Source organism: Clupea harengus, chromosome 2 (genome assembly GCF_900700415.2).
Source record: "Clupea harengus chromosome 2, Ch_v2.0.2, whole genome shotgun sequence".
In the NCBI taxonomy this organism is placed as follows: domain Eukaryota; kingdom Metazoa; phylum Chordata; class Actinopteri; order Clupeiformes; family Clupeidae; genus Clupea; species Clupea harengus.
Window position 1 is genome coordinate 27,403,892 of NC_045153.1, and position 20,964 is coordinate 27,424,855.

General features: G+C 42.3%; 2 protein-coding genes across 9 annotated transcripts in view; both read right to left on the reverse strand.

The window, feature by feature from the left end:
* Positions 1-5,144: 5,144 nt before the first annotated feature.
* LOC105908024 (trans-1,2-dihydrobenzene-1,2-diol dehydrogenase-like) lies at positions 5,145-8,877 on the reverse strand. The gene is made up of 7 exons (XM_031579337.2): positions 8,669-8,877; positions 7,911-8,022; positions 7,535-7,698; positions 6,444-6,696; positions 6,019-6,143; positions 5,617-5,767; positions 5,145-5,395 (listed from the first exon to the last, which is right to left on the reverse strand). The coding sequence occupies exons 1-7, from the start codon at positions 8,756-8,758 to the stop codon at positions 5,310-5,312; spliced, it is 981 nt and encodes a 326-aa protein (XP_031435197.1). The 5' UTR covers positions 8,759-8,877; the 3' UTR covers positions 5,145-5,309.
* A 1,241-nt stretch (positions 8,878-10,118) lies between these two features.
* Positions 10,119-20,964, reverse strand: part of myo1b (myosin IB) — a 59,963-nt gene continuing 49,117 nt past the window's right edge. For 2 of the 8 annotated variants that reach the window (XM_031559482.2, XM_031559489.2), the window contains 14 exons: positions 20,350-20,443; positions 19,069-19,218; positions 18,892-18,960; positions 18,692-18,778; positions 18,298-18,384; positions 16,822-16,908; positions 15,459-15,545; positions 14,483-14,557; positions 13,770-13,904; positions 13,536-13,642; positions 13,249-13,381; positions 12,987-13,139; positions 12,641-12,771; positions 10,119-12,556 (listed from right to left, as the gene is read on the reverse strand). In XM_031559482.2, the coding sequence (XP_031415342.1) occupies positions 12,427-12,556; positions 12,641-12,771; positions 12,987-13,139; positions 13,249-13,381; positions 13,536-13,642; positions 13,770-13,904; positions 14,483-14,557; positions 15,459-15,545; positions 16,822-16,908; positions 18,298-18,384; positions 18,692-18,778; positions 18,892-18,960; positions 19,069-19,218; positions 20,350-20,443 (1,525 nt within the window). In that variant the 3' untranslated portion in view covers positions 10,119-12,426. The remainder of the gene's footprint in view (positions 12,557-12,640; positions 12,772-12,986; positions 13,140-13,248; positions 13,382-13,535; positions 13,643-13,769; positions 13,905-14,482; positions 14,558-15,458; positions 15,546-16,821; positions 16,909-18,297; positions 18,385-18,691; positions 18,779-18,891; positions 18,961-19,068; positions 19,219-20,349; positions 20,444-20,964) is intronic. The other 6 variants (XM_012836466.3, XM_031559501.2, XM_012836467.3 and 3 more) reach the window with 3 other exon arrangements.

Here is a 20,964-nt window from a genome sequence, read left to right on the forward strand (position 1 = left end):
AGAAAATGCGTAAACTACTCAAGTAATAAAATTCATGATTCAAAATCGTAATTTGACTTATATGACATATGTAACAAAAATATATGGCGTTGTTAGGGTTTCATATGCAAGTGGTTGGTAATATCTTCAAAACTATATGGAATTCCATCAATATACTCCCCATTTAGTAGTTGACACAGTCCCACTTCTGACGTCAACACGTTTGAACACGTCAGATGGTTTGTTTTCTGGATAATAGATTGTCAGAAAAAATATATATGTCAGAAACTCTTTTTTTTAATTTAGGAGAACGGTTTTCTCTATCTTTTTAGTCACTGCCCCCCCCCCCCCCCCCCCCAAAAAAAAAACCCCCGCTTAGCCTACATATATGCATACACGTGTGAATTCTATGGATAATTTGCTAAAGTGGTATTCCAAGTATGTGGTTTAGTGACAAACCTGGGTAACTTAACTCGTATTAACTGGTAGACCTCCAAGTTGAAGAGCACAATGGCTTCATTCTCCAAGCAAAACAAATCCATAGGACTCTTCTATTAGGAGGTTTACCACTTACATTACAGTTAATTTAGCCAGGTTTGTCACTAATCCAGTTTCTAAAATCCCCCCAGGACTAAGATAAACACTATTTCCATTTTGGTAGAAGAAGTGGAGGTGGTGGAGGGCTACAGATACCTGGGCGTTCACCTTGGCAATAGACTGGACTGGAAATGTAATACCGAGGCTGTTTACAGGGAGGGACAGAGCAGACTACTTTTTGGGGAAGCTTAGGTCATTCAATGTGTGCAGCAAGATGTTGCATATCTCATACCAGTCTGTTGTGGCAAGTGTTTCCTTTGCAGCCATCTGTTAGGGTAGCAGCATCAGAGCCAGCAACTCTTAGAAACTGAACAAATTGACGAAGACTACACACCCCCTACCCAACCTTCAGTCGGTGGTTCCTTCAGCTCTGCTGCAATAAGGACAGTTACAGGGGGTCATGCCTGCCCAACGCAATAGTCATCGACGACTCCCCTCTGTGCCAGGAGAGGAGACTCCTCCTCTGAGTGGTAATGCACATTTTACGTTTAATGTGCACATTTACAGCAAAATCATTCCTCAAAGTTAAATTCTATTTTGTTCTATTTATTTTATGTGATACAGTAGTAGTTAGTAGTGAAATTTCCCTTTCGGGTAGTCTAGTAGTAGTAGTAGCAGGGTATGCTGAGCAGGGCAAGGTCAAGGAAAAGTCAAGCCATAAAGTCCTCATTCACAGCCTAACTATCCCTTTTGTAAAAGGCACCTTGATTATGCAGTCACACAACAATAGCCCTATTGTAATGGATTTCTTTGCGATGTGTTGTAGGTTGAGGATGAAATGCTGTATGGTGACATGCTTGGTGGGTATTTGAGTTTGATAATGTTCAAAAAGGAGAGAAACTGTAATGTACTTGTATATCCCTGCGTAATCAATGACAGGAATATGATATAATGTCATGAGTTTGTTTTTTGTTCCAAGTCACACTGTCATATGTATTATGTCATTACCCAATAACTTGGATAATTTATTTTCTCATGTCATAAACAGCACTCAACACCTTCATATTTCCTATGTGTGTTCAGTGATAAATAGGTATTATTTATATTTGTAAGACGGTTATGGGAAAATATTGTGTAACACGTGTAGCTGAAACCATTACAATTTTGCCGGAGGGAAAGAAGAACTTAATTTAGATATAATTATTAATATCAGTATTATACATATATATATATATATTTGGTCAAACTCCAAGTAATAATTTAAGAGATGAACTGTAGATAAAAGGGGTAGAGGTCTGAATTGTGGACCACTTGGCACCTTCCTAGTGTGGCAGACACACAACCTCTTTTAGATGGCAAAGCCTTTAGATCACTGAAATCTTGGAGCAAAAAGGGATTCATGCTGCTTCTCTCCAGCTTGATTCATGGTGCATTTGTATACTGACGTAAAACAGCCCACATTACTTTACACCCAACAATGTGTTGTTCCTGCTTGTCCAGATTGCGTAGGTGGTACAGGTTTTGCCTACAGCATTAATGTACAATGCGTGTTACATAACTGTCTGAAGGTGAATAAAAGGTAGTTGTTATAAGGAACACATTTATTCTAGATGCTTTTTCACACTGACAAGGGGGGAACTCCCATATGAAAGTCATGTAAAAGGATACCAAGAGATTGTTTTGGGAGTCTTCTCATATGGGTGTGGTGAAAACAGCCTTTCTGTCAGCGTGTTGCAGTCATGTTTGCGACAGGAAGTGTCCTAAACCTTTGCTCAGGGTTGCCTTTAAGAAACTGAGAAAAGTTTAGCCAATGATCAACACTGACTGCCATAGTGATGGCAGTAATCATGTCTGTTTAGTCATGATGATGATGAAAGGTTGAGGTTGTACATCATAACTCTCATGATTATGGCGTGAGACACGCTAGCATGAAAAAAAAAATCAATTGACTGTAATGCACCTCACGCCAAAAAAATACACCACTTTTATTTGTTTGTCCATTCTCATGCCAAGTCAATCTTGAAAGATGGTACCTCTGCACTGATTTGACTTCCTGATTGACTCATTGATCGTCACTCTACCCCTTTTGGAAAATAAAATAAAAATCTCAACTTTTCTCGGCTATCTGGCATTTCAGCCTAGTGAATAAAATGCTGTTTTATAGCACTTTGATTTCTATGATTGGTAGTTTCTATTCATCTGGTAAAATGCAATAAACATAGTTGTTTTTTAACATTATACACCATGCTATATCTGATGGATCAGATGGTTTCATTTATAAATATTACTGCGGTGAAACTGGGTCACTTGTGATGTTCCTTAAAATGAAAATCAACGGCAGCATTCATTTCCATTAGGATGTAGCAAATGTGGTAATGCTTATTCATAAAGAAGAACCTCTCGAACACCATTGCTGGTAGCCTAAAGGATAATATAGGAACTGTGAAACAAGAAGTGGAGTCTTCTGAGGAGCTGCACAACATGTGGGGAGTGTCATTAACACAGATTGTGATGAATGTAATGTTTCATGGAGCTTGTTCTTTGACCTTGTTCTGAAATGTTCTGAAACGTTTCATGCACTCTGTTCATTGTTTGGCATTAGAATCACAGGTGAAGAGGGGGATGCGTCATCACCAGGAAATGTTACACAACACCGAAACTAGATTTGACTATATAAATAAATGTGTGAAGATGATCTGATTACACATGAAGGAAGCAGTAGGATGAGTAGGACAAATTGTTCACTTTAGTATTAAAGGCAAAGCTGATTCGTTAGCAGGTTCTATAATGAACACAGCCATATGTAAATATTAAACATGCACCCGATCTCCAAGGATAAATATAATGTTAGACATTTTTAACAATCGGCTGTCAGATATTCAGGTAATCTGCACATTGAACAAGGTACATTAAATCATAAACATGTGTGCGGGTTGGAAAACCACTGTTTTCCCTAGGCAGTATGATATATGCTAAATGCTGCTTTGGCATATACAGTGGGGAAAATAAGTATTTGAACCCCTGCCGATTTCGCAAGTTTGGCCACTTGCAAATAAATGTGTGATCTATAATTGTAATGGTAGGTGTATTTTAACAGTGAGAAATAGAATATCAACAAACAAATCCAGAAAACTGCATTTTATAACATTTATGACTTTATTTGTATTTGATGCAGAAAATAAGTATTTGAACCCCCAAGCAAACAGCAAGAATTCTGGCTCCCAATGACCAGTTATGCGCCCAAGAAGCACACAGATTAGTCTTCATTAGGCCTAACAAGGTACACCTGATCTCAACTGGTGATGCGTATAAAAGAAACCTGTCCAAAGAATCATACTTCACACCTTCAACCTCACCACCATGGGCAAGACCAAAGAGTTGACCAAGAACGTCAGAGATAAGATTGTAGACCTGCACAAGGCTGGAATGGGTTACAAAACCATCGGCAAGCAGCTTGGTGAGAAGCAGACAACTATTGGTGCGATTATTCGTAAATGGAAGCAACACCAAACAACTGTCCATCGCTCTAGGTCTGGGGCTCCATGCAAGATATCCCCTCGTGCGGTATCGGTGATCATCCGAAAGGTGCAGAATAACCCCAGAACTATACATATCTTGTGAATGATCTCAAGGCAGCTGGGACCACAGTCACCAAGAAAACCATTGGCAACACACTACGCCGTAATGGTTTGAAGTACTGCAGAACTCGCAAGGTCCCCCTGCTCAAGGAAGCACATGTACAGGGCCGTCTGAAGTTTGCCAATGAACACTTGAATGATTCTAAGGAGGATTGGGAGACAGGATATGGTCAGATGAGACCAAAATCAAGCCCCAAGAGGGGTAAGAATGCTGAATATGACACCATCCCCACCGTCAAGCAGGAAACATTATGCTTTGGAGCTGTTTCTCTGCCAAGGGTACAGGACGACTCCACTGCATCGAGGGGACTATGGATGGGGCCATGTAATGTGGAATATTGGGCTTGAACCTCATTCCTTCCCATTGAAAACGCAACCTTAAGGATTTGGAGAGGATCTGCAAAGAGTGGACCAAAATCCCTCCTGAGATGTGTGTAAACCTGGTGACCAACTGCAAGAAAAGTCTGACGTCTGTGCTTGCCAACAAGGGTTATTCCACCAAGTACTAAGTCATGTTTTGCTAGGGGTTCAAATACTTATTTTCTGCATCAAATGCAAATTAAGTCATAAATGTTATAAAATGCAGTTTTCTGGATTTTTTTGTTGATATTCTGTTTCTCACTGTTAAAATACACCTACTATTACAATTATAGATCACACATTTCTTTGCAAGTGGCCAAACTTGCAAAATCGGCAGGGGTTCAAATACTTATTTTCCCCACTGTAAATCGTATAAGAATCAAAATAATTTAACAAAAGATTTAAAAGGTTTGTGCTACCTTGTTCTTGAAAAACAGATTGAGAGCTATTTTCTCCTTTTGCCAATACAACATAGGCAGAGTCTTCCTGAAGCGCCCGGATACTATTCTGAGTATTATTGCTCAACTTCTCAGGAAGTTCATAGCAGCTGGGACTGGTTTGTGATGAGATGCAGGTCACTTTCAAATTTAAACATTTTCAGTGTATTTGAGAAATAACAGTGGGACGCAATTAAGATCAATAACCATTTTACCATCAACATCAAACATGATACATTTCACCAATAAGACTACAATGCTCTATGAACAGAGGTAAAATGGAGCAAAAATGATTTTAATTGAACAGTGGATGGGGTGAGGGTGTCTAGTGCTCGTTGGCCTTCGTTCCACCTGTCAGTCATGTCACTGCTCTTCTGGCCTCATCCATCACCTCTGCCAGGAGGCTGGAGTCTGACCACGACATCACAGGGCACTCTTTAAAGCCTGAAGGGCAGGAATACAGACAACAGTTATACACTGCACTCTCCTCAAAGTCCATTAGCTTAACACAAGATGCAAATGTATTTTGATTAAGGATTGACACTTTTCTTTTGAATGACCAGGGCCCTTTACACAACTAAATAATATTGTACCGTCACATAAAAAGTAGTGTTTTTGCAGCCGAATAATTGCTTCTCTCCAAATCAAATTCCACAAAGCTTCACCTTGGAGCAGACACTGGCGTACTTCTTGGGCCTCGTAGCGTAGGCCTGTGCTGTTGATGAAGTTAAGAGGCATTGAGGGTTCCGGGAGGGGATGCTTGCTTATTACCCCGTTAACTTCCAGTGCAGTGGGGCACCACATGTGGTCCGGTACCTAGGAAAGGTTGAGAGCCTTAATCTCTTAAGCCTAAAGTCTACATTTCATTTGAAAGTGGTTGTATGAGAATAAAATATACATACACGACAGAAATTAACAAAAAATGTAATACTCTGACAAAGCATTTTGTGTTCGAAATTGGATAATTCAACATGGCATATGTAAAATTGTCAGCAATTCTTAACAAAGGCCAATCAAAGAGTAGGACGAGGACGAGGATGAGGACGAGGATGTGGACGAGATCATACTTTGATGGTACCCTTAGAGCCGACTATAACAGCATCATTGGTCAGCATCATGGTGATAGAGCAAGTACACACAGCCATCCTCTTTCCAGAAAACTTCAGAACAATCACCAAGGTTCCATCAACTCCTGGAAGAAAAAATGATTTAAGTTTATTCAGAAAAATAATCACACTGTAGGGACACCGCCAGCTACAAATGATAATCTCTATGCAGTGTACATTCTCAAACTGAAGACAATCATTCCATAGATTTGAAAAATACAGGTAGGCAGGTTTCACCTTGGTGAATGGATTTCACAACATGTTAGAGGAAGCTTCAGAGCAACTCCTTGAGTAATAGGGGTCAGTGCCAAGCAGTGATATGGGGCTGTTAACGGTGCTTGCCTTTACAACATCCCATGATCAACATTATGTTTGGTGTGCAGTACCTGTATCCAGACAGGATCCAGTGGCATAGACAGACTCTGGCTTCTCCCCGTTGAACACCATGAAGACGAACTGCAGACAGTAGACTCCCAAATCCAGAACGGCCCCTCCACCCAGTTCTCTCTCTGCCAGGCGAGGGATGTGTGTGAGGGGGGCACCCAGGTCAGCTCGCACTAGCTGCACCTCCCCCACCTCCCCCCGGGCCAGACGCTGCCGGATCTCCACCGACACAGGAAAGAACCGTGTCCACAGGGCCTGACGGACAGAAAGTTCATCCAAAATGGTTCCCTTCAGACAGTGTTTGTACACAGTTCTATAGCTGGGAGAAGCAACACCCTGGCATATTGGGTTTTGCCCTCCACATGCTTCATATAATTGAAGAACGATGTGAAAATAGTCTACACTAAATTTTCCTATACCCCTCAGACAAGAACTGTGAAAGGAGCTGGACAAATGGTCAAACTTAACCATGGCTTCTATCATCTAAAGGGGGATGACGAAAGCCATGTGTACCCTGACCATGACACTTTTAGTTTTATCTTGAAATGAAACATCATAGTCCGTCATAAAAAACATTGGTAAAGGCCTGTGTGGTGTATATAACAACAACAACAAGAGAACGTGGGAACATATGTTTCACCTCAAGGGAGAGTAATAGGTGCCAGCCTAACAGTGTGGTATCTGATAGGACCAACAGTGATCCAGACAACAGTTTGTTCAGGTTGTCAGGCAGTATGGTTTTGAACTGTGTATGAACTGTAAACTTCAACGCTTCCTGCAGGCCAAATACCAAGACTGAAAAATGTGCTGTTTAAACAGGCACTGTATAGATGAATTAGGGAAACAGTTACAGCCTGCTTTTTTTTGCTTACAAAAACATACACAGACATAACAATGTATTGATCTAGTATTGGATATAAATATATAAGACACAACAAGATTAAAAAAAAAATGTCTACTAGGAAACATGCAGTTAAAAGTATGTCAACTGTTTTGCGAAACATCTAGACAATAAGCTTGTAAAAGCAATAATAATCGATTGATACATATATTATATTATATAAATGAGCACAAGTCAGTTATTGTAACTCACTTCCATCATGAAGACTTTGTTTTTCTTGGCGGTGGAAATAAGCTCTGACACCTCTCCTGCATTCATACCGAGGGGCTTCTCAATCAGCACATTCTTATGGGCGTTCATGAAGATCCTGCCCACACCCAGGTGATGAGGGTGGATAGTGCCCACATAGACTACATCTGCAGTGAAAACACCAAACATAACCGAGAAACCTGCTCCAAGTATGTATTAATATGGCAGTCTAGTAAGCCTATATGACAGATGTGGCATTGTGATGCACCTAAAACACTGTAAACTGTGTTGCTAACCTTCCTAGAGGGTTCACCTAAATGTCCATTTGTCTGAGCCAAGATTAGTTTTGTATGTTTCTTGTTCATCTTCTATCACTCACCTATCTCAGTATCTTGGGCTAGCTCTTCATAACTTCCGTAGGCTCGTGGGATGCCATGTTTTGCTGCAAATGCCTGAGCGTGGATCAGGTCTCGAGCAGCTACAGCAACCACCTTGAAGTGTATATGATCAAATGTGATTATCAACCTGTTGCTTTAAACACTACGGCAATTTTAATTTCACACTGGCTATTGTACCCAAACATAGTACATTTGCCGTTTTTGTATACACATGAAATATGATGGATAGAAGGCCACAAATCCATCGTTCTGTATGCAAATATGATGCAGGACTACCATAAAGTCGCTAGTAGAATGTATGAAAAATCAGACAGTCCCTATAACAGAGACATTACGGTTTAGACTTTACGAAACAAAGAGTTGCAGTGTAAGCATTTTTACACGTTATTAGTTACACACATTTGTACACTTGACGGTCTTTGATCAAACACTGACTACAACACTAATATTTTTCACATTCAGCTTTTGGGAAATGTTGACCGAGGCAAAGCACTGTCACATGTTCATTCAGTTAAAGAATATCTGAGACTTATAGAATATTTGAAAACTCATTTCAAACAGTTCCGCCAACCTATCTTCACAGCCTGCTCCCCAAAGAGACCTAAGACCCAATGACCTTTGCACACAGGCATGAGAAGCAATACATAGGCAGCATTCTATACGATCACCTTTACCCAATTCTTAATGCCATGAAACAAACGTCACTGTGCGGATGCTAAGGTGTTTTAAACTAGACTACCTGATGTTCACCGGCAGGCAAGGTCCTCAGTGCCACCGTGAAGTCATGACTGATCTTTCCAGCGCTGCAGATGCCCCAACGAGTTGCCATCTCGTAGGATCCCACTGGCCAAAACGCACGCGTGAAAACTTGGTGGAGCCCAACTCCACGACAAGCACAGGCTAAGCGACTTCATGCAAGCGCCGCTGGATGGGGACAAATACACGCGCAAAAAGTACATCGGTATAATATGCAGCTGCAGGTGGCGCCAAATGAATCTCTAAATTTAGAGTAGAAAAATGGACATAGCTTAATGTGGAGACCAATTGTAACTGCCGCAACTGCACCTCTTGGACTTTTCATCATAATTCCAAGTATGGGTATTGTCAGTTGACTGAAATTTTTCAGAACGACAGTCTCTTAATAATAAACTAAACTAACAGGCACAGCCTGAAATGAGGGGTACTTCTATACAGTATACAACCATATAGTCCTTATTGGCAATGCAGAATAACGGAAAATAAATGAATGGACAACCACAAATAATTTGATCTGATGAAATAATTACAGATGTCATCAAAGCACACTTTAAGTAATATCATTAGGATGGATTATGGATTATTTTATCTATAAAATGCAGTGATTTGATCTATCTGATATCTGGTTTGGATTTTAGAGTAGAATCCTCAGGGCTGGAATGCTTCATCCAGAATACTACCATCAGCTTCAGTGGAATAGATGACAATCTTTGTCTGCAAAATGTGTAAATCTCAGGCTCAATGTGTGACGTGTAGCAACCCTGCCTTTGACAAGGGATCATCACACTTATTTTAAGTAAAGGTGAAAACATTTCCCTGCTGGGTGTTTTCCTTCACTCACCCTGTTTAAATGGCCAGGGCAGAGCCCGCTTCACTGTCGCCACTCCCCCCCGTAGGCAGTCTCTTAACAGGAGCTTAGGTCCCTCCCTGCTTTCCCAGCCTGCATGGTGGGAACTAGGCGCAGGCTGGGTTGTAATTGGGTGCTATTTTTAACTTGACGCTCGCAATCTGTCAAGGGCTGCTCCCCTGGGGCCTGCCGCCAACAGCCTCCTCAAGCCGCGGAATTTAACCCCGGACAACTCTCCAGATGTGATGGAAAACATCTGGACGGGGCTGCCACAGGCACTGGTCCTTCACCATCTACCTCCATCTCTGAATTAGTGTTGATAAAGACCAACGAGGCACCCATTCCACAAACTTGAAGGAAATACTGTCTATTGCCAGAACATCAGACAACATACCATACATTCATACTATCCATGTTACATATTGTGGATTGAATCCATCTGGGTGACAAGTTGTTGCCAGGCAAATAGATGATCTCACAGTTAGAGAGCTGTCCGTAATGTCTACCTGCATCTTCAAACAGTTGCCAAACCAATGAACCCACCACACTTTCAGACTGAATAAAAACACACAGAATAGACAAAAAGTTGTATTTATTCCTTTAATTTAGAAAAAAGATTAATTGAAATTTGTTACACTTATACTATTGAAACATGTCCATGTTCTCCTTGAGTACAGGTTACATTAGGCACAAAACAAGAATGCATACATCATTTCTTTTTAATCTCTCCTTTACTTCAAACTACTAACACAGAAGAGAGAGAGAGAGAAGATTAACTGTAGCATACTGCATTAGATTTCGAAAACTGTACAGGATCCCAAAAGGAAATGGCTTCCTACTAGCTCAACTTGCTTAGTTGCGTTTGAGAAGAGAGAGAGAGAAATCACTGTTTATGAACCCCTTCTGATCAAAACCAGATATTTTTTCAGTGGAAAAAATAAGCATACAAATTCTTAAAATGGTGAAACACCAGCAGAATACGAACAAAATAATGTGATTAGAGCTGAATTATATGAAATTCCGCACAGTCACCACTGTTTTACTTTGAAATCAATAGTACAAAAGACTTCTAAAACATCCAACACCATATTAAATGTACTTCAAAATAAAGCACTATTTAGTTTTCTGAACATGCTGTGTGAGTGTGTTTGTGTGCGTAGGCTTGATTTGTAAAGAGGAGGAGCAACATGTTTTCAATCTCTGCATGAGTGTATAGCTGTCTGCTCTCTAAATCTGTTTGGTTCTGCCCCAAGAAAAACACTGCATTTATTATTAGCCTCAATGGGCTGGCTAAAAATAAAAACAGCCCACATTCCAATGGCAAAAAGACATATAGATTTACTGGGTTTGCAGCACAGCAATATGATAAGTTTAGGATTCTATAATTAACCCTCAATACACTTCATTCACAAACAAGCTCTATGGGTTGCATATTTACAGCTGGCTTGCATGACGCAGGGAAGGATTTAGCTAGAAGGTGCAGCCTCCCTCAACAAGCATCTGGGAAACGGCATTGTTGGGGAAAATAGCTTGTTGAACAATCACCCCTGGATGTTGTCCCCCTTACCATGTTTTTCTTTTTCTCTGGGGCCGACCAGTAAGGGAGGGCTTGCAAACAGAGGACTGTGTGTGCCGACAATAAGAATAGTTCCCTTTCCCGTAGGGGGCTTTCTAAAAACAAGCACACTGGCAGAGAAGAAGGCTGCTGCAACTACCGTTTGAGCAGCATCTGGAGAAGCCATTATTGAGAACATGGGAAGTATGAGGGGGTCCCTTGACTTCCTCCTTCCATTTTGAAATGTCTTCTTCCCTACCTGTCTGATTTACATATGGGCAGAATCTGCACATTCCACAGACAAACAACAAGTCAGAATCAAGTTGCGTATGCATTGGGATTTTGGACTAAAAGTGTGCAACTGTGTGTGGGACTTTCTGTGGAAGAAAAAAACAAACAAAAAAAAAACCTCAACATTTAGATCACACGCATAGTGTGCTGTCAAAACCCCCTTGCCTGCCTAATCTTATAGTCAACTGTTTGTAATCAACTGTGCATGAGGGGAACGTTTGGGCTTTGGCTTCTCTGTACTCATCAAGGCTGATTTCACACTGCTGTGAGACACATGACATTCCCGTGCTGAGGGGACTGCTAAATGGCACAAGGTTATTTACAAAAAAAACAGAAAAAATGGTGGTTCTAAACTATACAGAACTACTTCCTTTTGCTAAACTTGAATCAGTATGCTAAGTGGGCATCACCAAACCAGCCATCCAACCAACTAACAGACAAAACGAGAATTAGAAAACATCAGATTCTCACTCTTTGTGTCTATATCTTGCCAAAATTTAAATAAGTGCAATTGTTCCATTTGTAACCTTTCTTTCAGTGCTCATTGACTTGGTCTGACAGCCTTGCCAGCCAGGTCTGACCCCTGCAGGGACCCAGACAGCTTGCGTGGCCTGTTGTAGCTTAGCTGGATGAGTTTAGCTTGGCCTGACTGGACACAGTCCCATCACGTCTGGTTTAAGCTGCTGCTGATGCCATCTGATGCTCATAATCACAATCATTATCTTTGCTGCTGAACAAGGAATTTCTTGTGCTATGACAAAGCAAGGACCACATTCTTTATTGGTAGACCCACTCTCCTATTAAAAATAGTACAGGTAAAACAAAGACCTTATTTTATTTTAGGGTCATGCCTACTGTACTTCCAAATGGCATGCAATCTCCTCTATCCTTGGTATTGCAGCACAAATACAGTGAGCCAATCACTTTGAACTAGAAAAACAACATAAGCACAATAAAATATTAGAATTGCACAATTACAAGGTGGGGGCTTTGTAGGGTTGGATGGTAAAATGTCCAAGAGTTGGAACCCCTTTGGGAAGAGTCATTTCTAGGGCGATGGCACACAAACTTCTAAGAGACGGTTGTTTTTGCGCTTGCAGGCTGCACTGCTGCCATTCTTTGGGCCGCCCTGGATGAACTTCACACACACCTTATCCTGCTTGAACTGCACCAGGAACCTGGAAGACAGAGGGATTGAGGTCAGACTCGCTCTCACACAGAGAGACATGCATGGCTGGACAACATGAGGGCTCGCTACTCACTCGTCTGAGATGTCGATGTTTAACTGATCGCGGTTGGCTGCCGGTGCTCCTGTGCGGTGGAGTTTGGTGATGATCTCAATCAGATGATCGCTGCTGAGCAGAAAATCACCTTTGGCTGCAGAGGCAGTGCCCTGTCGAATTAGGAGAGCATTACTACCAAGCCAAATGGAGAAACACGCCAAAAAAAAACCCCACCAAAAAGTAATTTCGACATGTCTCTAACTGCTGCATCTACGAGAGGGGACTTGGTTTGGGCCCAGCCCTGAATCGACCCAGTCAGTTTCTACTAAGTGCCACCCCTCCTACACCTCGACTGCAGCAGGACAGTTGAAGGTCATGAGCTCACCTCTTTGAGTTTGAGGGCGAAGAAGCCATCGACCTGTGTGCTGACAGACACACTGCTGAGATCGGGCAGTGGCACGCAGGCCTTTATCTGGCCTGTCTTCTGGTCGGCCAGGACAAAATTGTTCTTCGTCAGCAAGAAGATCCTAGGTGCACCCTAAGTAGTGAACATAGCAGGTAGTATTTATCTGTTTGTTAAGAGATATGGTGTAAAGAAACGATACATGATTTTCACAAAAATAGCTCTCGTTCGCTGAATAACTAACCTTGCCATTGGCCCTGTTAATCTTGTTGACGAAATCAGCCAGAAGAATCTTCTCCTCGACCACACTGTTCAGTTTCTGGTACTTAGGGTTCTTATTGATCTCCAGGTAGTCACCTTTGAAAGACTGACTCACGCTAGAGGGGAAGAAACATCAAAGATAAATTATCATATTAGGTGATATTAAAAGGTGATCTGATAAGATGTGTAATGATTATACAGCATTTGCCTTTGAAGTTTGGTATTTATAACTGTTAATGATGAACATATTATTAAGACACATGTCCTCACCTGCTTGGGTACAGGGCCTTCTTGTCTTTGAAAATCTCACTGGCCTCGAGTTTCTCCTCGTAGATGGCTTTCTTCTCCTCTGTGAACTGGCTCCTGTATTTTTTGCACTGAAGGAAGAAAGTACAAATGCAAATGTTCATTATGTTAAACGGCATTAATGAACAACCAGTTGAAAATGCAAAGCACTTCAGTACCACAAGCCACTGTAAGTGTGTATATGAAATGGGGACTGACTCTCCACAGGTGAAACATCCTCCTGAGCTCCGTGTGAGCTCCATCCAGGAACTGGTAGGGTCTGTTAGACCATGTTTTATCAATGGGGGACATGGAAGGGACGGTGTTCTTAAGCCCCAGGAAGTATTTCTGCATCTGAAAGACACATAACAAAGTAGGATTTTAGCGTTAGGAGAATCATGAGAAATTATCTAAATCTTTTGTGATGGAAATGAGATTGTAAAAATGTTTGTTACACTTCACAATGTCAACTTGATGGTGAAGGCAGATGCCTTATGCCATGCCTGATTATAACACACTTTAGATTGACAGCATGATAATGTATATACAGTATAGACCAGATCATTGACAGTTGACCGTTGTGGTCTCCCATAATCTAAAAGAGAATTATAAAATAACTCAATTAAGGCACGGCAAGTTTTATTTATATTTGTACTTTGATCATTTAAATTCTCTTTAAATTACTACATTATGGAATTTGTACTTCCTTTTCATTATTTTTGTTAACATTTTTTTTTTAATCTTTTATGGTTTTTCATGCTGTGTTTGTTTTTATTTTTCCCATGGACATTGCTTTAGCTCTTATTTATGTAAAGCACACTGAATTGCCTCTGTGTATGAAATGTGCTATAGAAATAAACTCGCCTTGATTGAGCTATTTTATAATTCCCTTTTTAGATTATGGGAGACCACAACTGTCATGAGCCACTTACAAGCCTCTGGATGGTGAAGTCATAGATCTTTCTGCCAGCGTTGGCCCGGAAGAACTTCCTGTACTCCCGACGAACCTGGAAGCAGAAGAGAGAGGGTGTTCGATCTTTGGTGCTCTTTGTACTTTGGACTGCATGGGACTTGATGATGATGATGGTAAAGCACACACACTACAAAAGCACACATACAGTTAGTGACAGTTAGTTACACCTAACCTGGAAAAGATTGAAAATGGGTGAAAAACACGGATGAAAATGAAATATATACAGTACTGTGGGTTTCAGACAAAAAGCAGGATACTTTGCCATTTCAGGAGCCATTAAAAATGTTGGTGGAAAAAGACATGGGGGAAGAAAGGGATATTTGAAGACATATCCCAAAAACACCAATCTGACAACAATAAACCTGAATAAGGCCCTTGTGAACACACACACATTCAAAAGAACATCTCACTAGAAAAGCTACATTGACAAAAAAGTGCAAACAAAGTCATAGACTAGAGCCAACAGACAAGCAGGGTAGATTGACAGAGAAAAGACAGCAGGCAGACAGGCAGACAGACAGACAGATAGAAATAAGAGGGAGACAGACATTCAGACAGCCATTGCCGTGTCAGTCAGGGTCGTTGTCTTTGACCTTTCCATTGAAAAATGACAGTCTTTGGGAATGGGCAGGGAGAAAAGCATCTGTCGCTCAATTATCCAGAGTCAGCTTATCTAAAGCCCTGGATTATATGTGCAGATTTGATACTGCTTTATAGAGCATAACAGATAGGCCAGTGCTATGACACAACCCTTTCAAAAACAAGGTCTATAGGTTATAAATACTAATGTATGGCACTCAGCCTTGCCCTCCCAATCAGCACGCTGCTTTAGTCCCCAGCTGTGGCACAGTGAGGCTGACTGCACGCTGCACACCACAGGCCGTGCTATGGCAGGGTTAGGGGTCGGGAGGCTGGGAGCGGTGGTTGGCAAGTACCTTAAGTCCCAACCAGTAGGCCCAAATGACTGCGACAGCGTGCTTACGCCTGGCCACCTCCTTCAGTCTCTTCAGCTCTCTGCGGGCCTGTGAGGGAGGAGGAGAAGAAAAGAGACAGAGAGAAAGAGCGAGGGAGAAGGAGAGAGTGGAGAGCAGGTGAGTGAGATGAAAATCGTGGGGGAAGGGGGAGACGGCACGCAGACCTGCCCTGCAGGATGGCGGATGGATACGGCACACTGGTTAGCACCCCTGACTGAATGCACTGGTCCGCAGAGAAAGGTGGCATTATTTGAGGGTGCAGTTCCCTTTGCAGAAATCATCAGGTTCCAAGCTGGAATATTCACTTTTTTTCCTTTTTTTTTTTTTTTTTACTGATATTATCAAATTAAGTTTTGTCATTCTTTGTTATTTATGAACCACCAGGTCACACTGTCAAAACATGGATAAAAAGGAAATCACAGTATAACTCAGGCAGGGGGCTTCTCTGGTAGTTGAAGATCCAGTCATTTGCACACAGAAACACTGTAATCCACATCAAACCCTAGAGAGTAACTGTGCATGCAAACAAACAAACAAACAAATAAATAAATAAACACACACTACACTGCATTGCACTCTATAAAAGACACACAGCACAGCAAGAAAGGAGAACATCTCAGATGCAGCAAGAGACGGATCTAAAGAGTGAATCATGCAGGTAGGATTAAAGATGGTACAGGAAATGGACCTCCTTCTTTCCAGTCCAGTGTGAGGAAGGATTGAGGAAATGAAAATGGTCCTTGACCAGGACTAGAGGAGACATGAAGCTATGGCTATGACCAGGACCCCTACATGGGAAGCATGGTTTGTAAAGTGGGCCATGTGGCACAGCGGCAGGAAGTGCCAACTGTGTGCCTCGGAATGAGCCAGCCTCCCCCTGGCGCCTGTCTGGATGAGCTTTAATCTCTGTGCTATGGGAGCAAAGAGGCTTATGGGAGGGGATCCTTGCACACCACCCCCACCCTTACCTTTGCCTCTGCCTCTGCTCCACATCGAAGTCTAATGCTATGAGGTCAACTTCATCATTACTTCATTCATCTTTTTCTAAGACAGGTTCTCACTGACCCTCAGCTGAATGGACTGACTCTTAGCTGAAGGGTAACTTACATATGTTAAGTATGGTTCTGGTTCTCATGCAAAGGGACTCTGTAATGCATGCTTGGGCATCAGCTGTAGAACAGAGGATGGATGGCAATGGCAAAGGGTTGGTTCTGGAGGAGGGGGGGGGGGGGGTGGGATGCTTTGGTTTCTACACCCATGGAAAGATCTGAGGTGCCAGGTGGGTGTGATGGGAAGATAATATGAGTACGAGTATCCTGTGTACCTTTGTCCCTTGCCAGCCAGCCCATATGATGGACACGGCCTGCTTACTCCGTGCCGCATGCTTTAAACGTCGCAGTTCCCTCCGAGCCTGTTTCATTCAATTGTGTTCATGGGGGTTGGGATAGTGGGAGGTAAAGAAGCATTAGAAAACAGGGAGCAATTAGAAGAATCATCCATTCAAGAGTGAATGAAAAATTAAAATCAGAAAATCACGAGAACAAGTGATCAGGCAAATGAAAAGAACACCTGGAGCAAAAATCACCAAATGTGCCACTTCCCAGTCTGTATTTGTGCACTACTGTGGCGTGATGTTTTCATAAATCCATCAATCTTTTCATGTTTAAAAATGTTTGCCAGTAGCTCGATCTGTAGAGCTTATTACCATTCGTTGGCAAGGGGGCATCAATAATGCACCAAGAACCCCAGCAAACCCCTCCCATCCACAAGTGGAGTCAAAGCCAATATCATCTGATTTGACCCCTAAAGCCAAATATTCCAATCGAAATGACCCCAGCGTGATAAGAGGCTTTACTCGACTGCTCTTGCCACATGCAACACAAACACGCAGGACGACTCTGCTGTCGAGATAGCTGGTCATAAATGGTATTTCATGCTTATCAACAGTCAAATCAGTCATGATAAAATGTTGCTGAAGAGGAGGACCAAAGGGCATCTTCAAAAACATGATAAAGATTAGGATAAAGCCTATGACAGCAGGGGATTTGGCCAGACTGCAATATCCGCTAAAGCTAAATGGCTTGCTGTGATCTTGGTGAAACTGAGTGGGTTGTTTTTATTGACTTAATAACCTCTCTGTATTGTACAGAGGCAACAGTATGGACATTCCATGACTTCCTAGGATGCGTTTAGACTGATGACCATGACCATCTGCTTTGACCTCCAATGTATGTAGTAAATACAATCACTTTCTTGTCCAAATGTTATTACTTAGATGCACATGAACAGAACTGGGCTATGGCACATTTTGTGTTTTTGATCTCAGCACTGGTTTGCTCCTTCAAGTACGATGAATGACAGGAAACATGCACACAATGGCGTTAGTGGCTTAGGATGCTGTATATATTCATGATTCAGACTCATGGACAATTAAAATGGATTAAAAACTGAACTTATTCATGGAAATGTCTCCTACAGAAGAAAACATAAGTGTATGTAATTATAATTCAAAAGCAAAGGCAAAAGCAAACACAAAATGGTATAAAATTAGATGGTGAAGGACAAAGGGGTGGTTAGTATGGTAGTCGCCCAGATGACTACACCCAAAAAAATGTCACCTATGAAACAGTGAAACAAACTTGGTTACAGACTCAACTACAGGGTGGGGTGGGATGGGTTAGTTGACCACTGGACAACAGAGGAAAGGGTCGGTTCATTCACTGGTCTGATGCTGTGGGGGGGGATTGGGGGGGATGGATTGCTGGAAGGGCGCAACCACGGTGGCAGGCTGGTCAAATACCTTAGTTCCCAACCAGGCTGCCCAAATGACAGTGACAGCGTGCTTATTCCTGGCCTCCTCCTTAAGACGCCGCAGTTCTGTCCGAGCCTGAGGGGGTTAGCCAAGGCATATTAAAAGGTGAGTGAAAAGGATCCAAATGGAAAAAAAGTAGTGAGAAGACGAGTGAGAGCTGCTGAAGAAAAAGCTGCAGTGAGTAGGTGGCAACAGAAGATAGAAAAAAGCAGGTGAACTTGTTCGCTTGTGGGCTCGGTGAAAAACTACCAAACACAAAACTACCTGGATGGATCACCCTGTCAGTGGGAAACAGCACCTCAGTTGTCTTACCGATGATTATCCTCACCACACCTTCATTCCCCCCATGGACCAATGTCTAATGACAGCTAAGGACCATTACCTGAGTTCCGTGCCAGTAAGCTGCAATGGTAGTCACAGCCTCTTCACAGCGCTTCTGGTATTTCAGCTCACGCAGGATCTTTCGTGCCTGTGGTCGCAAGAGTTTATCAAGTCACTGAAGGATCCTTATCCAAATTATGGCCAAAAATCATAGCACACTGTTACAGCCCTTAAGGCCTGTCGGTATTATATCAACCTCACCTTCCATCCTCTGATGAAGGACTGAATCACTACGGTGGAGCTCTTAATCTTCTGGTACTTCCTTTGTTGCTACAAAACCAAAAAGGCAGATGTGAGATATTCTGACCGACTGCAGAGAAAGCGATAAGAAATGAAGAGCAGGCCTAAGCCCTTCATCAATGTTTAGGGAATTCTTACCGCATAACGCCGATACCAGGCAGCCACCACCACCTGACTCTTCTTCAGTAGCAGGAAATGGGTGCGGGACTTCCAGCCCCGGTAGATCTTCTGGATGAGTGTTGCCAGGTCCTGTAGACACTGCCTCCTCTTCTCCTCCAGAAAGAATAGCTACAGGATCGAGGGTGGAAATATATTTAGCACAGAAACAGAAGCACTTCAGGAACAAATAGAAGTGCTGAGAATGTGTGATACAGGGAACTCCCTCAAAAACGGTTTCCGCCCAACACGAGAGGGAGAGGTGAGACACAAATGATAGTGGCTAGCTAAAAGCAACATTAACAACCCACATGTCCCTCATTCCATGACTAGCCTGGTTTCTTAAGAACATATCCAGAGATCGCAACTCTGACAGGCACTCTTGAGGTTGACCCCCCTTGCTGTGTCTGCCCCTATCAATCCACCATCTCCAAAAAAAAAAAATCAGACAGTGGGCTTTTCAGGGATTGGAGACTGGGGCGATGACTTCACTTGAGCAGACAGAGTGAGATCCCACGCTGATACAGCTCTGACTGCACAGCTGGGCACCTCGAGTAAGTGGGAGGAATGCGCACGCACAGGATGAAACACTGTGGGCTTTTACAGGCCAGGGATGTTGTTTGGGCTCTGGGACAGAGAAGAGGCCCATTAAACGCACTCCTCGCCGGCTCTGGAATTTCTCAGCGCAGGCCCAATTTCCCATGTAAACGCACCAACTGGGGAAGCAGATAAGTAAAACCATGTGTCGTGCCGTTTAGCTTGTTTTTTTGGCCATTGCTGCTAATTATCAGAGTCCCTCAGAGGAGCACAACTTCCTGTTTGAAAAAGCTCTGTAAAAATCATGTATACATTAGACATGCAAATATTTCTAACCATAGAAAACTATTCAGGCCCATTTGGTCAAATGTGTGCTACACAGTAATATTGTGGCATTTTTGTGCTGAAGATCATTTTTCAGACATTAGCTCTGCTAAGTGAAATGGGGCATAAGTACAGGGCATACAGTACCAGTCAAAAGTTTGGACACACCTTCTCATTTTTTGAGAAGTTTTTTTCTTTACTTTTATTATATTATTTATGGTAGATAACACTTTTTTTGTTTAGTACATCATTCCATATGTGTTCTTTTGTAGTTTAAATGTCTTCAGTATTAATCTACAATGTAGAAAATAGTAAAAGTAAAGAAAACACTTGTGTCCAAGCTTTTGACTGGTACTGTACATGTACTGGGGGTCTTGTCATTGTAAATGGGCGGCCACTCACTGTTCTGGGGTTCCTGATGAAGATCTTTGAGCGACCGTAAGAGTACTCCTCTTGGGCCACTTGCAAGTCTGTCAGCAACACCTCCACTCCCTCCCTGTAAGTCAGACCATATTCAGCCATGAGACACACAAAACACACGCAGACAAAAACAAGATAAGGGAAAGGCCAGATGAAGGAGATAGAAAGAGATGTAAAAAAGGACATCTGATATAACAGCAAGACATGATACAACATGTACAATGCTATTGTCTATTACAGATCAGTGCCAGTTGCCTGATTCAGAAATGGAGAAACACAATAGTTCAGCCTTAAGACAGCCAGCATTGCCTCATAGTAAGATGTGAGATGAAGATGACTGCAGGTAGATAAGCAGTGCTGGCCACAGTAGCTCTAATCCAGATGAAACTCAAGACTCAGCTGGGCATGTCTGACGTGGCTTGTTGATATGGGCAGATTCTGCCCTGACTGATAGGACTGCTCGATATCAGCGCAAACAGTAGTTCTATCTGATAGTAACTGAGGTAACCTTGCACGCCATGTGAGGAGTCCTTCAGACAAGCTGCTACTTGTCCATTCACAAACCAGTCTGTTCTTTGCGTTTGAATGGCAGACAGT